Source organism: Rhyacophila brunnea, unplaced genomic scaffold, assembly GCF_057557595.1.
Source record: "Rhyacophila brunnea isolate RB1 unplaced genomic scaffold, BYU_Rbru_1.0 scaffold_5, whole genome shotgun sequence".
NCBI lineage: Eukaryota > Metazoa > Arthropoda > Insecta > Trichoptera > Rhyacophilidae > Rhyacophila > Rhyacophila brunnea.
Window position 1 is genome coordinate 14,305,033 of NW_028233170.1, and position 14,869 is coordinate 14,319,901.

The 14,869-nt window shown below is 31.3% G+C and overlaps 1 protein-coding gene across 1 annotated transcript; it reads right to left on the reverse strand.

Moving 5' to 3' along the window:
• Positions 1–9,901: 9,901 nt before the first annotated feature.
• Positions 9,902–13,763, reverse strand: LOC147066073 (uncharacterized). The gene is made up of 2 exons (XM_085955351.1): positions 13,414–13,763; positions 9,902–11,737 (listed from the first exon to the last, which is right to left on the reverse strand). The coding sequence occupies exons 1-2, from the start codon at positions 13,544–13,546 to the stop codon at positions 10,623–10,625; spliced, it is 1,248 nt and encodes a 415-aa protein (XP_085811477.1). The 5' UTR covers positions 13,547–13,763; the 3' UTR covers positions 9,902–10,622.
• Between the last annotated feature and the right edge of the window lie 1,106 nt (positions 13,764–14,869).

Sequence of the window (14,869 nt, forward strand, 5' to 3'; positions counted from 1 at the left end):
GCATCTTATTATTATTTAGTAGGTACTTACATTTATTATGATATAGAATTTTTCTACTAAAATTTAGTTGAACAAGTGTTATCTAATGTTTTAAAAAGGTTTTTGACTAGATAATTTAGAGTATTAATGGTTTTTTATATTTATTTAAAAAAAAACATTAATAATTATAAGATAAAAGAACTTTTTATATACCACGTTTTTAAATTTTCTGTTGAATTATTATGCTCAATATGCTCAAACTTGTACAAACCCAAACAAATATAGAATACTGAGTTATTATGATTTCCGTAGTAACGCACGTATATATTAATAATTTAGTTGCTAGGACCACCCACTTAGCAACCAATAATAGTGGATTGGATTACGGATGTCTTCCGAAATAACTTTTCATACAAAATATAATTAACTGAAAATGAATTCAATTCTACTTAAAGATGGCTAAAAGTATTAAAAGAATGCATTGGCATCGTGTTCTGATATATTCTAAAAGTTTCAAATATCTAGCTAGTCGGAAAGTCAGTTAAAAATCGATTGCAAGATTTGTACCGGACAAATAAGAATAACAGCTAATATAAACGTTGTAAAAATGAAAATGTGTATAACTTGATATCTATTTTATTGATATCAAATTGATCTTCAATATTGCGACCATACCGAAAATACATACCGTACATATAAGTATCTACTCGTTTTTTTGAAAAAGTATGTCATCCACCAAAGGATTAATAAAAAGCATCAGAGGTGCTAACTAGAACGACTTGCACAAATTGAAATATGTGGTAACTATCTGATATTGTAACTTGTAGCAAGCTTGTAGCATAATTATGGTGACAGCATTTTTTGTTTGCAGAGTTTTTGAAATAGTAAAATTTTATGTAGGATACATTTCGATTACAGAAGACAATCTATTGTTTATATTGTGAAATAAAAATAATAATGATCTTCAATAATAATATCGCTAAATAAATAGCTATTTTGATTTTTGATGAATAAAAAATGATTTCTATATTAGTTAGTGGCTGCCTAATACTGGGGGTAGGAATCCAATATTATGAATATTCTTTTCCATAAATACTTAAATAAAAAACTAAAATAAAAAATACAAAAAAAACTAAACATGTTTATGCTTTGATTAACATTATAATGCAATATAAAATTAAATTCATACACAATTTTATTATTAAATTCGACTGTTACAATTATTTTTACTCGTTTTTTAAATAAAAAGTATCGAGTAATCAATACAGTTTGCTTAAGTGAGTTTACAAAATTGATATAAATTTGATTATTTTAATGTTTCAAACACCTGACATGCATCATGTTTGTTGAAAATAAACGCTATACATAGGACAGATGAAAGTTTTATTGGCACCGTTTTGTGGTCAGATATCCGATAGCTCGACTCTTAACCTTCCCACTGAAGAAAGAGATTTTGCAAAATGTATACAATTTGTAGCCTTTTACGATTTCGCATATTTGGTCGAACTAATCTCGCGCCTAATTCACTCGGTATGGCGAAGTGGGATCTCGCCTACGGCTTTTCACGATTAACAGCATTATTCCGGTGTCAAAAATATAACAAAATAAATAAAACATTTTTATAGTATGTCTTCAATAAATAATTCGAAGCGTTCGGTGAAAGAGGTCGATGACTGTTATTCAAAAGCAATTTAAAACTTTCGTTACCTATTGTGATAGCTTTTCAAGTTTTTTCTCTAAACTAAAATCAACAGATGTGTTAGGAACATATGTTAGGTAGGTAACAAAATTAAGCCGTTTTACAGAAATTTCCTGAAGAATCCTTATAAATCTATTAAAAAAGCGAAAAATCACTTTAACTATTAATTAACTATTTTTTTATTCAACGAATAATTCACAAGATTTAATTAAGAATGTAACATTCTACATACATAATATGGAGTGATCCGTGACGTTGGTTAGTTATTAAAGTAATACCTACTTTGATTTAAAATACAAAAACCGATCGCCAATAGTAGCTGAATTCGGAAAATGCTGCAGAGAGTATTAAAAGCTATTAGTTATTAGAAGCTATTAGATTAGACAACTTTAGCATAGTGGTCTATGTGCATGGGCGCGATACCCGATAGATGCGGGTCTTACTTTTTTCATTTTTTTTTTATTGGTTATAAACTTATAATATATTTCAATGCTCATTAACTATTTATTATTATTATTAATTTAATTTAATAAAACATATTTTTAAGTACTTATTCGACGTTTAATAAATAAATCTGGATCGGTTTCGTCCGCCTCAGATGGACATTTTCAATTAAAAAAATGTGTTTTATTAAAGTAAATCAATAATAGGTACAATGCATTTCCACCATGAATTATTGATAGTTAACACAATAAAAGATATTAATTATTATATTAATAATAAAATTTCGTATTATGAATAAGTATTTAAATTTTTAAAAATTAAATAAAAAATACATTAAAACGAAAAATCTTTATATCTATGATCTTTGAAAGAACTTATTAAACTACTATTTTATGATAAAAATAACCATACATTATACTTTGGTACTAATAATAATCGTCTGTTATTTTTATAGTAAGTAGATAGGTAGCTACCTACCTTTATATTATATTCTACACTAGAACAGGCCAAGAGGCTCATTGACAGTAGAGTATTTTGCAATATAAGTGAAACAATCACAAACACCCAGACTTTGAGTAAATTACATACCTAAATATATTCTGATCTCACCGGGATCGAACCCGGAATCCTCGGAACCGCCAGCACCTTACGCACTGAACCACGAGGTTTAACAAATATGTACATATAATATTTACCAAATAACTATTTTTAAGGTAGATACTCTGCGTACTAGAGGCACATAACGGAAAAACTTGCGTAATTTGTGAAAAAATAATAATAATTTACATTTTAACGTATTCTCAATAATTAATCGATTCGATAAAGTATATTTTTTATTCAACGAATTATTCACAAGATTTGAGAATGTATATAAAACGTGCATGTATGTATATACCTACGTTATAACTTAAATTTGGAGAGATCCGGTTATCAATTAAGGTAGGTAGTTATTACTTTCATTTTAAAATACAAAAGCCGATTGCCAAAATTAACACAATTTGTGAAAATCTTGTGAAAACAGCAAAAAAAACAACTACATAGTTAATTTAGTCTTAATTAGATAGGACGGAAATAGCAAAATTGGTAGACTACATTGGCGTAAATCCAGTGAACGTGGGTTTGAGTCCCGTTGGAAGTCATATTTTTTTTTCAAAAATATGTCTAATGTACCTACATATCTAAAAATGTTAAACAAAAGTTTTAGTTAAAGTCAAATTATTTACTATCAAAAACGTTATTGAATGCCAATGAGTTAAAGTAAATGCACCTCTACTTTCTGTAAAATCCTCGTAAATGAATGGAAACAACTTAAAAATTTATGAATTAGTCGAAAAAAAATTCAATGCACATTAGGGGGGATCCTTATGCCAACAGAGAACCTAGCGAAAAAATACGACGCTTTCAATTTGAGATTTTGTTTCGATGATTTACAATTTCAACTGTAGTAAATTATGAATATGTAAGTATCTGAAAACATTAAAAAGATTTTTTTTAAGTCGAAAATAAACTTACAATTGTAAAAAAATTTAAAAAAAAATGTGAATTAGTTGAAGGGTCACATCTTATTATTACATTATATTTTATGGTCATATTTATTATTAAAATTTAGTTTATTAAGTTTTCAATTTTTTAACGTTTAGACTTTTGACTAATTCGTCGTTTTAATATTTTTTATATTTATTTTAAAAAAACATCGATTTTTATAAAAATATAAATGTGTATAACTTGAAATCCTTTTTATTTACTTCAAATCAAGCTTCAATATTGGGACCATACCTAAAATAAAATTTTATCAATAATAATATGTAAGTAATAATAAGATGGGATCCTTTGTCGAATATGCATTTTATAACATTTGTTTAAATTGTATTTAACTATGACAAATAAAAAAAATATTTTTAGATAAGAATTTATTAATTAAAATAAAACACTCTAAAGTATAAATTATAAAAATGCCTCAAATTGTAACTGTCGTATTTTTCCGCTAGGTGCCTATAGTGGGCGGAGTAATTACTTTAATGATCTACGAGTATCTTAATATTACATATTATTTTCTTCTTCGTCTTGGTCGTTTCCTCATAATTGAGGATCGTGACTACCTTGGATTTTTTTCATCTTTTGAGCGACCAAGACTTCCTGTTAGCTCCTTCATTTAGTCGCTTCAGTACATTCCCTGTAGGTTACCCAAAATCACCAGTCTCTCTAGGTTATTTTATGTTGGTGTTTATTAAGTTTTCTCTAATGTAGCGCGATTTTTCGCATGATACAAAGGGCGGGCCCCGTTTGTAAATGTATAAATAGATATCTGAAAATACCCTTTAAGTTTTTAATATATAAGTCTCTATATATTATTATGTAGGTTTTTATGTAGGTATATAATATGGTAGATATTCGTTCTCATATTGGTAACTTAAAAAAAAAAAGTATTAATTTATCGCTTTTACGTTTTAATCATAGATGCCGCAGTTAGTATGCATTTACGCTGGCGCTTTGAACGTAATAAATTTTCTAACCAGAATATTATTGCAACTAACAACCTACTAACTTAGTCCACCATACCTCAACATACAGTTGACTTGCGTGACTCATATTAATTTATATTACTTACAAGTAAGTAGTAGAGTATTGTTTAAAATATTTTACAGCATTTTGTTTATGAATGTATGTAAATACATAATAATTTGTTGTAGCAGGCATGCGGTCGGTTTGGTTGCAATAATTAATTCACTAGTTCTTTACGAGCTCATTCAACAATAGATGATTTTATGTAAGGGAGCTTTCATCGATTAGATATATATAATTATATATATATATATATATATGTAATATTATTATCAACGAATTTATGTGAGATTTTTTCTTTAATTTGTCTGTGCAGATTTAATCTCACATCTGTGCGAGCATTAAAATGTTGTTGTTTCAATGAGCATTTAATCCAAAGCATGGGCCCATTTCCCATTAGGTTGGGCGAATGGCTAATAACCATTATGCAATCATTTAAAAAAAATATCGTTTTTATAACACTATCGGGCATGAGTGGAATAATAGATACAAATGGTGGCTACCTATTATTAGGTTAAACTTACCGCACATGCGTCTATAGATCCACGACTCTAATTAGCCTATTGAATGGTTAACAAATATAACTCGCAAAAAACATGATTGTCAATCTAGTTATTTCAATAAACCAGTAGGTTTTTTATTCAATGAATAATTTTAAGAATGTTACATTCTTTATTGAATATGGTCATAACATGCGTAGCCAATAGAAAATTTAGTTATTTTCTGTTTTCTGTTCAAGATTTTAATTTAGTGTGGTTTGCGGTAAATTGACGCAAACTGTGGTAGTTCTTACTTGATTCCAATTGGTCTATTTGGAATCAAGCGTCAATCAAGTCAATTTGCAGCAAATTTTGTCGTAGATTAGTAAGTTACTAGTCTGTAGTAGTTAGCAGCCCTCGTGGTGCACTGCGTAAGGTGCTGGCATTTCATACGGGGGCTCCGGGTTCGATCCAGATGAGAACACAATATATTTATCTGATGTTCTCAAAGTATGGGTGCTTGTGTGATTGTTTCACTTTTATTACTAAATACACTACTTTTAACCTACACTACTGTCATTGGGTCTCGTGGCCTGTTGTAGTATTAAAAAAAAGAATATGTATTAATATAATATAAAACATATACTTATAAGTAGGTACCTATTGAAATAAATTTTACTAATTTTCATATGTCGTATAAGAATCGAATAAGAAAAAAATATGTGCGGTTCTGTTTTGATTTTACAAAATATCTATAAGTACCATTATTTGAATACTTTTGCCATAGGTACATAAGAATCATTTAGTACGATAAGTACCTACATCATTATCAAGTACCTAAGTGTAAAAGAACCTTTAATTTAACAATGTTTAAGGTAACTTATTAGATTTGTAGTAGTAGTGACGTCCCTAGACAAAATGCCGCCCCTAGGCAGCGCCAAAATGACGCCCCATTTTTATACAGTATTTTTTATCATCATTTCATCATCATCATCAGCCGGGGTCAATCCACTGCTGGATGAAGGCCTCACCAAGCTTCATTTAATGACACCAATATCTAAAAAAATGTGTTATATGGATACATTACTAACAATATATTATATATATAACACTGAAAACAATAATCGTGGACGAGAAGCGGTAGGTGGGACGCTCTGCAAGAGGGAGGTGCATATTCAGTTTCAACAGGCAACGCAATTTCCGTGCGTACTGGTTAATAAATCAGACTGCAATTGTTCGTAAATCTGCACGTGTCGTTGCTGTTTACCAAGGTCGTTGAAGGGCAATGGATGTAAACTAGACATCGCGACAAAATTAATACATTTTGTTTCCAACCAGTGATTTTTTTAAATTAAAAGATATTTTAGTTATTACTAAATTTAGGTAGGTAAGTACCTATGTCTAAATATATCACATGATTCTCCTCGATTTGTCGCCCTTCGAGTATCTGCCGCCCCCAAGCGAAGCTCAATCTGCCTACCCCCACGGGACGTCACTGTGTAGTAGGTAGTTACGTTTGTATCTAGATTTTAGATACAACACTAACTTTTAATATAAGTATATTGTAATAATTAATTAATTTTCTGAAACCAATATGTTTTGTCCAGTAAATTAAACACATTATTATTATAGATACGCAAAATATATTTAATAATATAATTTTTGGTATTAGAATAAAATAAATCAGATGGCTTCTTATCTCGTCGGATAGATATCGCTATAAGCAATATTTTGTTGAACAATAAAAATATAATATCTAATAAAAGAAAAATAAATAATATTAATATAAAACAGTAATAACACTAATGACATAGCGTTGCATAATGCAAATAATTTAGCAACTTTTCGGAAAATATTCGCATGATTGGTACATCGAATAAATATCTGCTTATTCTGTCATTTTAGTATGAACACAATGTGCATGATTTAAATACCATCATAACCAGTTTTTCGATAAATTAACCTAAGCGCCTGTCGTTTGCATAATAATATAATAAAAATGTGTTGTTTGTCGAAAGCTTTTTATTGTGATGGAATTGATGGCAAGCCAAAAAAACAAACATATTATACCTACCTATGTGCGGATGGTTCTGATTCCGTATTGCAACACAGTTGATAATATGAACTTTTTTTAAATACTAAAAGAGAGATGATATTCGTCCATGATGGTCGCGCGGGTAACGTTTGGGCCCCGGGTTTGAATCTTGGGTCTGGCAACAATAAAATAACATGCAGTTCTTAATTTTTTAATTTAATAATTGCATGAATGGTTTGAACTGTTTAGCGCCCCCCTTTTAAAGTTTCTAACGAATCGACTACGTCAAAGAAAATCGCCGCTGCTTGAAGGTTTCATATTGATCGTTATTACCGATATGAATAAAGAAAATTTACATATACCTAGGTACGTATACAATCTTAATTTGAAGGGTGGTTATAAATTGAATTAAAATTATTAAAGAGTTGTAAACGTTATTCAATTCTTTAGGGTAAATATTTTTTTTTGTCTTAGATAATTAGACATCTGTCTGTATAGGTATACAAAATGCGAAACACAGGTTACTAAAACCAATTCATATTACTTATAAAATAGTACAAAACTATATAAGGTCACACTAGGTACTTTACTTATAACTTTAACAATATCCAGAAATAATAATATTAACGTAGGTATTTGATGTATAAAAAGTGTTGAATGATCACGTTATTATGTGGTGTAGGTACCTTTGAAAGCTCTGATATTCTTTATTCATTTATCTGATACTTTTAGAGTTTTCTAAAATAATAGATACCTACTATTTAGGTATGTGGGTGATCTACCCAGTACCCACAATGTTATAAACTTTCCAAATAAGATAATATTAATTAATTCATACTCAGTACCTAGGTATGAGAAGGCAGATGCAATTTTGATTGTTTGCTAAACTTTAAAGCTATCTAGTGCTTTATTTTGTATTTTTGGTTTGTTTTATTTTCTTTTATCATTCTTAGATGTCATTCTCGTATTATGAATATTGTGATATAGGTACCTACCTACCTACGATTGCTCTCGCCGAAAAAATACTTATCATTTTTTATGGAGCTCGCTGAAACTGCCTATGAGAAACTTGAACTTGTGAAGTGGTTAAAGTGTAATAAATTCGTGCCGTGGTCCTTATATGGTGGCATCGTGACGGTGCTGAGGAGAGGAAAACTCCAGCTGAACTGGTGCACGTAGGGACTTTGAACTTTTCGAGATTATTAGAGTGCTATATGCCCTTTATGGCTTTTGTGCAATAAGGAAAGGCAATAAATAAAACCTTCGTGAGTATCGTAATAATAATTATAAAGTCAAATTGCTTGCGAATGGTCAAGACTACCAGAGTGCTTAATCAATTGAATCGTATTTCATGTTTGCTTACTGATGTAACTATGCTATTCTTAATAATTTCCTCCACATAATTATGCAAAATATGTAGCAACAATCATGTCTGTGAAAAAAATATTGAGATTTGAACTACTTTATCGCTAGGTATTATGTGAAATTGTGTGATTAGGTACTAATAATTCATATGCGTTGATTTGACTTATTCTTTTTCTCATTACTCAAAGTCATACGTTATGAAAATGATATATTATTATGGTTAATTTTCCATATTAAAATCCTTTTCTAATTTATAAAACTTATTTTCTTTTGCCTTTAACATAAAATTATTATATAGAGGCCGGTCTCTTTATTATGATTTTTAATACTTTAAAAATACAATATTATAAGTTGTATTCTAATAAGAATTGATACATTTTCTATCAAATTAATATCTGATCTATTTCAGACACAAGTCAATAGTGAGGGGTGAAGGTAGGCTATTAAGATCAGTCATAAATTGTGCAATCATGTTTATTTGTTTTCATTGAACTTTGAAAATTAGAAATTGAAAATAGTGCTGGTGAGTTTTTAAATTTCAATTAAACCCAAACCATCATTAGTGGAGGAAGGCTGTAAAGATCCCACAAAAATAGTGTAGATATAGATACTTTGTCTGTCATTGAATTATAAAAAATCGACTTGGTTAGTTTTTTTTAAACTCCTGACTAAACCAAATCATAATAGATAAAACATATTCTTCTATCTGTAAAATGTCTAAAATTATGTATGATTTACTGGAATAATTTAAAAAATATTATACTAACACGAAAATTATTAGAATGTTATTTATCATTTGAAATTTGAAAACGAACCAACAGTATTTCAAATTAATTTAGTCTTTAGTAGTTCAATGAAAACACATATGTATGACAGACAACGTTCAGTATTCACTATTTATGTTGAATCTTAACAGCCTACCTCCACCCTTTGCCACTGTAATACTTTACCTACATGTTCAAATAGAGTTATAATATGTAATAATTTTATGATACTTAAAATTGTATACGTTAATTGTATATGTTAAAATACTGGACCAGTTTAGTTAATTAAAAATGTGTTTTAATTTGTTCCAAAATTCATGTCTGTATTAAATTTTATATGAACCTATTATTAACATTATAATAATTACCCAACTATCTAATATTTGATTATTGTGTGTGAAGTGTGTGCACTCAATTTGTGTTTATTTATCAATTTGAAGTGCTTCCTAATATGGTAATTATTTATCTATGTAATAAGTATTTTTATATAAGTATGTAGGTATACAATGGATTATATATTTAAAGGAGTTGTAAACAGTAGGTATATAATGTAATAAAAGAAGTGTTTATTATTGTCAGCATTTTTGTTTATTTGAAAAACATTTTATTTAAAAAACCATAGGATTTTTTCACATCATTTTTTCTTCAAATAAAACCATACACCAGTCGATCATTAATCATTTATCGAAATGGTTACAATAAAATCAGAAACGGTATCTTCGTGATACACAATATATCAATTTAAATATAAAACTATAAAAAATATATTAATCGCTTATTCTGTTAAGGCACTCTGTACATGGCATATTTTAATTCTACAAAAAAAATGTCAAATCGAACAATTTTTACATTTCGGGAGATCTGTACAAACGGTTTAATTTTCATATAGAACCTTTGTGACTAGCATACAGCGCTGCTCGAAAAGCAGATCGCTCTAAGTACAAATGAATACTTATTAAACACAAAAAACTCACTTAAAATTTAAGGTAATGATGACCGTTCACAAATTCAAACATAATTTAAAAACATATTATAATATACAATTATATTGGCAAGATCTAAATTAGAAATGGCAATGATTTGAAAACGGTCACACGTTTAAACGAAATATGTACCTACACTAAAACCGAAAAGGTATCAAGAAAATATTTGTACTTATTTGCTGTAGGGGTTTTTTATAACTTATAAATTAGTAGAACTTCACACCGTCGCGGAATCGTCTCGAGCGAGAGAGTCTTCGCGCTCAGTCTTTTCAATAATAAATAAGGCACTCAGCGTGGTCACCAATCAGCCAACTAATAGGCTGCGAGCTCTTCAGGGTGGTATTCATACGGCGAAGACGATGGCCCATAGCCCGGGCATCCGCCTTCCAGATGTTTGCTTAGTAATGACATCCTGGAGAAAGTCTTGCTACACGACGCACACGAGTATTTTTTAACTTCGGAGTGGGTCTGAAGATGCGCTCGAAGGTTTGAACGATCAGCGAAAGCTCTTCTGCAGTGGTGGCACGAGAAAGGTTTTTCTCCTGTATGCGTCCGGATGTGTCCTTGTAACAACCAAGGCCTGGAGAATGCTTTCCCGCAAAGATGACACTTGCAGGGGAGGGTGTGCGTGCGAATGTGCATTTTAAGTGCTCCTAGTGATGTGTATACTTTGGAGCAATATTTGCAACTGAATGATTTTTTCGCTAAATTTCCTTCGGCTGCAGCGCAATGGAACTGGCGATGCTTTGAAAGACCAGAGTAGGTAGAATAAGATTTTCCGCAGTCTGGACACTGGTAACGAGGTGCAGATGCATCACGGCGGCGTCTGGGTACAGATCCAGCTGAGATTCCAGAATCCGAGCTGACGCTTCCCGGAGAGATGATATCCTCTGAACGCGTGACTGGAGGGGAAGTAGGAGGAGAGGTGATAGAGGAAATTGATGGTGATGAAGGAGAAATAATTAAAGGCGATCGAACAGGAGGGGAATATGCGGCGCGGGGAGACAAGTTGTTGTAGACTTCAGGATGCGTGTATGTATATGCACCATAAGGAGTGGTAGGACGTGGCCAGGAGCTATATTGTTCCACGGGAGTATTAAGATTTAAAGGTTCTAGTGGGGCAGGTCTTGAAGGATATGGCGCCAAGTGTGTAGGAATATGAGTTGGCAGGTAAGGTGATAGCGGTGCGGGGATATGCGGCTGCACAGGTGATAATGAGTGAAGAGTTGTAATCTGCGGGTGGTGAATGGGGTAGTGGTGAGAGTAAGGCGATGGTAGAGGAGGCGTTCGTGATGGCTCATGCCAGCGGCGAGGAGCGGGGGCTGCTCCAACCGCGGGAGAACTCGCTTTGCTGGGATAGTTTCCCGTGCGAGAAAGATCTTCAGGTTTCGTGCTCAGATTCTCTGGTTCAGAGTTATCATCCATATCTGTGGACAAAAGGAAAAAAATAAACATTAGTTTCACGCCATTAATAATAAAGTAAACATTATAGGATGATGTTTGTTTCAGTGTAATTAATTATAGATTGAGAAAATTATGTTGATAGGGATTAACTAATGGTTGTGTTTGCGCAGATATTACGGACCACCTCTGTGTAGTTTGCAATCTGTATTTAACCGGTGCATTGTTTGCGATGCAAGAAGGAATTGAATTACGCGATGTTGGTCAGATATAGACATTAGAGAGACGTGGGCGTGTCGTTGTGTCGCCGGTCGGTCGTGTGCATCCTCCGGCTCGGTCTGATATTGTACGATAACAAAGTAATTAATTAACACCCGGGGCGGGAGTTTCGGCCGGAGTGCATTCGATGCGTTTTACATTATAAAGAGGTGGCAACTGTGCAGTCGTGTTTTATGAATTCTGCGCACGAACTTGCGCAAAGAAATATTGAAAGGCATGCCATGTTAGGTTCATTAAGTATCAATATTTTATGCTAATCGAAATCTATAAATTTGTCTAATTGAAATCGTATTACTGGAGGCAGTGTGCATGTAGGTATTCGATGTAACTATTTGTTAAACATAAAATGAATAAATAATACTAATCGAATATAGGTATTATCTACTTAATTTAAAATCAACCAAAATATAAAAATAATTAGTAAAAAAATAAATAGCGTCTATTTAGAAGCAAAACAAATAAACAGCTGTCAAATCTATTTTTATTGGTTATGTAGAAAAAATATAAGTATCTATTTGAAAAGATTATAAGTATTATATTGTAGATTGCTAGAAGTATAGGAGTAACGTTGAAAATTTGATCTAGTATAACTGTGAAATTTGAAATAAATGATATTTTTGCTCGTAAATTCTTGTATGAAGATATGAACCTACGTACATATATTTTATCTTAGCCATATATCTATATATATATATATATGTATTATTATCTCCCAAACCGACCTACCTCAACTTATCTAAGTAGTTAGGTACTTATGCTTTTATTGTAAATTATTTATTTCAGTGTTTTTAATAAATTTAAACAGGAAAAATTGTATACACACTTTGAAACAAGACTTATATAGGTATGTATGTAGTATCTACATGGTTTTCAAAATGTGAAAATCATTTTCGGAAAAAAAATCGAGTAGGAACCCCTATGTATCAATGAACGAACATTATTTATTTCACAATAAAGTTATGTACAATTACTAAACTGAAAAATACTAGTCATAATAAAACAGATTTACAAAAAAAATATCACTCGGTACCTTATATAATTTTATTGAATATTTTGGAAATAATTAATAAATTGTGTTCATTGCGTCATCCGCACTGACAGTATCTGGTGTAAATTTTATTTCAATAATAATATAACGTCAATGTTCTGAACTGTAATTCAAATTTTTTTTATTAATAATTCCTAAAAGTAAATATTAAAAAAAAGAGTTAGAAAAGTTTCCCGTCGCATATGTTTTAAGTCACAATAAATAAAAATATATAAGTACCCTGTTAAATAAATTCCGTAATTATTTTAAGAAATATTATTAAAATAACTATAAAACATAATTATTTGAATTATTTAAAGTTAAATTTGCATTCTGTTAATTCACAATAGATTAAGCTTAGGTTCATATGTCTCATCAATAACTGAAAAGACCTACCGTGATATGGTGAGGTGGTTTGCAAGGGGCGCTCCTCTTTAGCCAAGAGATGCACCGGCCTTTTCTTCAGCGGACAGTGGCTGTAGTTTCTCTCCATGATGGATCTCGATATCCTCACTTCCTCAACCAACATTTCACTTGAAACTTCACAAAATATCAATAGGCACAAAATTCAAGTCAAATATCTTCAAAAAAAACAACACGCAAAAATTCTCATAAGGCACAACACTTCACAAAAAGTTCAAATTTCGAATATAACTTTGAAGTATATTTTCCCTATAAAAACAAGGGCAATTCGCGGAGGGTTCGGTTTGATTCAGCGTAGACGGCGTCTCAGCCTGTTATGGTATTACGGGCCCGGAGCAGGTCTATTTAAATACTTTTCCCCCACTCATACGTCGGAGGCTGCCAGGTACGCAGGCCCGGCGGCCCGCACGTGCGGCCTGGCCAATCGGAAAATAGTTCCCAGGGTCGTCTGGCCAATGGGGGTAGAGTTCGGCGAGTGTTTGTGAATGGGGGGCGTAGCGAAGGGGAGAAGGGTGGGGGCGACAGGTGGTGGAGGTGCTATATGGTGGCCGCAGAGGCTGGTGCGCTACCGCCGCGTAGCCATGTGTCATGTGATGGAATGAATGCCGCTCGGGGTTAAACACCTTTTCGGACACCCCGTGCTTATTATAGTCCGCGGATAATATGTTAGGGGAGATTCGTTTATGAAAAGGCACCGCGGTACATTTTGGGCATTTCCTCTCTAGATGCACTGCACCTATTTATATTATAATTGTTCGTCTCAGCAAAATTAACAATAAATACTTATAGTTTACTACTTAACATAATAGATTTAGTTTTGTTAAAATTTAAATTATTTATTAAGTTCATAATAAAACCGTTTTTTCATTTCATTAAAAGAATCTTTTTTATAGACTATGCATAAGTGTGTTCCTACATATTTAATTTGTGGATAACATGATAATAAATTTGGTAATATGATTAATTTTATCTTAAACATATTATTCTTATCTGACTTACCAAAGTAATTAAAGTCTACTTATCTGTTAAAATATTTAAAGTATCAGTTACCTAATATCAGAACTTAGTATGAAACATATTGAAATATAATACTTACCTACATAAATTCATAAATATATTACTTTATTAAAAATCAAAAGGCTTTGGAGGGTTTCCATTGATCCCAAGCCTAAATGATCCATAACTAAGTTGGTTATTTGAAAATAAGCATGTTTAAAGTTTGGAATAATTCTATTGTAGGTACATACCTACCTGCTTATATAATTTATTTATTTAGGTATGTACCTAATTAGTACGTACACATGAGTTTGAATATTATATTTATTTTAATTAAATTAGGTACCTACCTACATTTATAAATTTGTCTAATATATATTATTTACTATAAGTACCTAAGTATCTGTAGGTACCTAGTATCATATTTGATTTT

Bases quoted from the DNA above. Each gene is read 5' to 3' on its own strand.
- LOC147066073 (XM_085955351.1), bottom strand. From the start codon at position 13,546: ATGTTGGTTGAGGAAGTGAGGATATCGAGATCCATCATGGAGAGAAAC. The intron at 11,738-13,413 runs GTAGGTCTTTTC...TTTTGTCCACAG, and splicing joins AACCACCTCACCATATCACG to ATATGGATGATAACTCTGAA.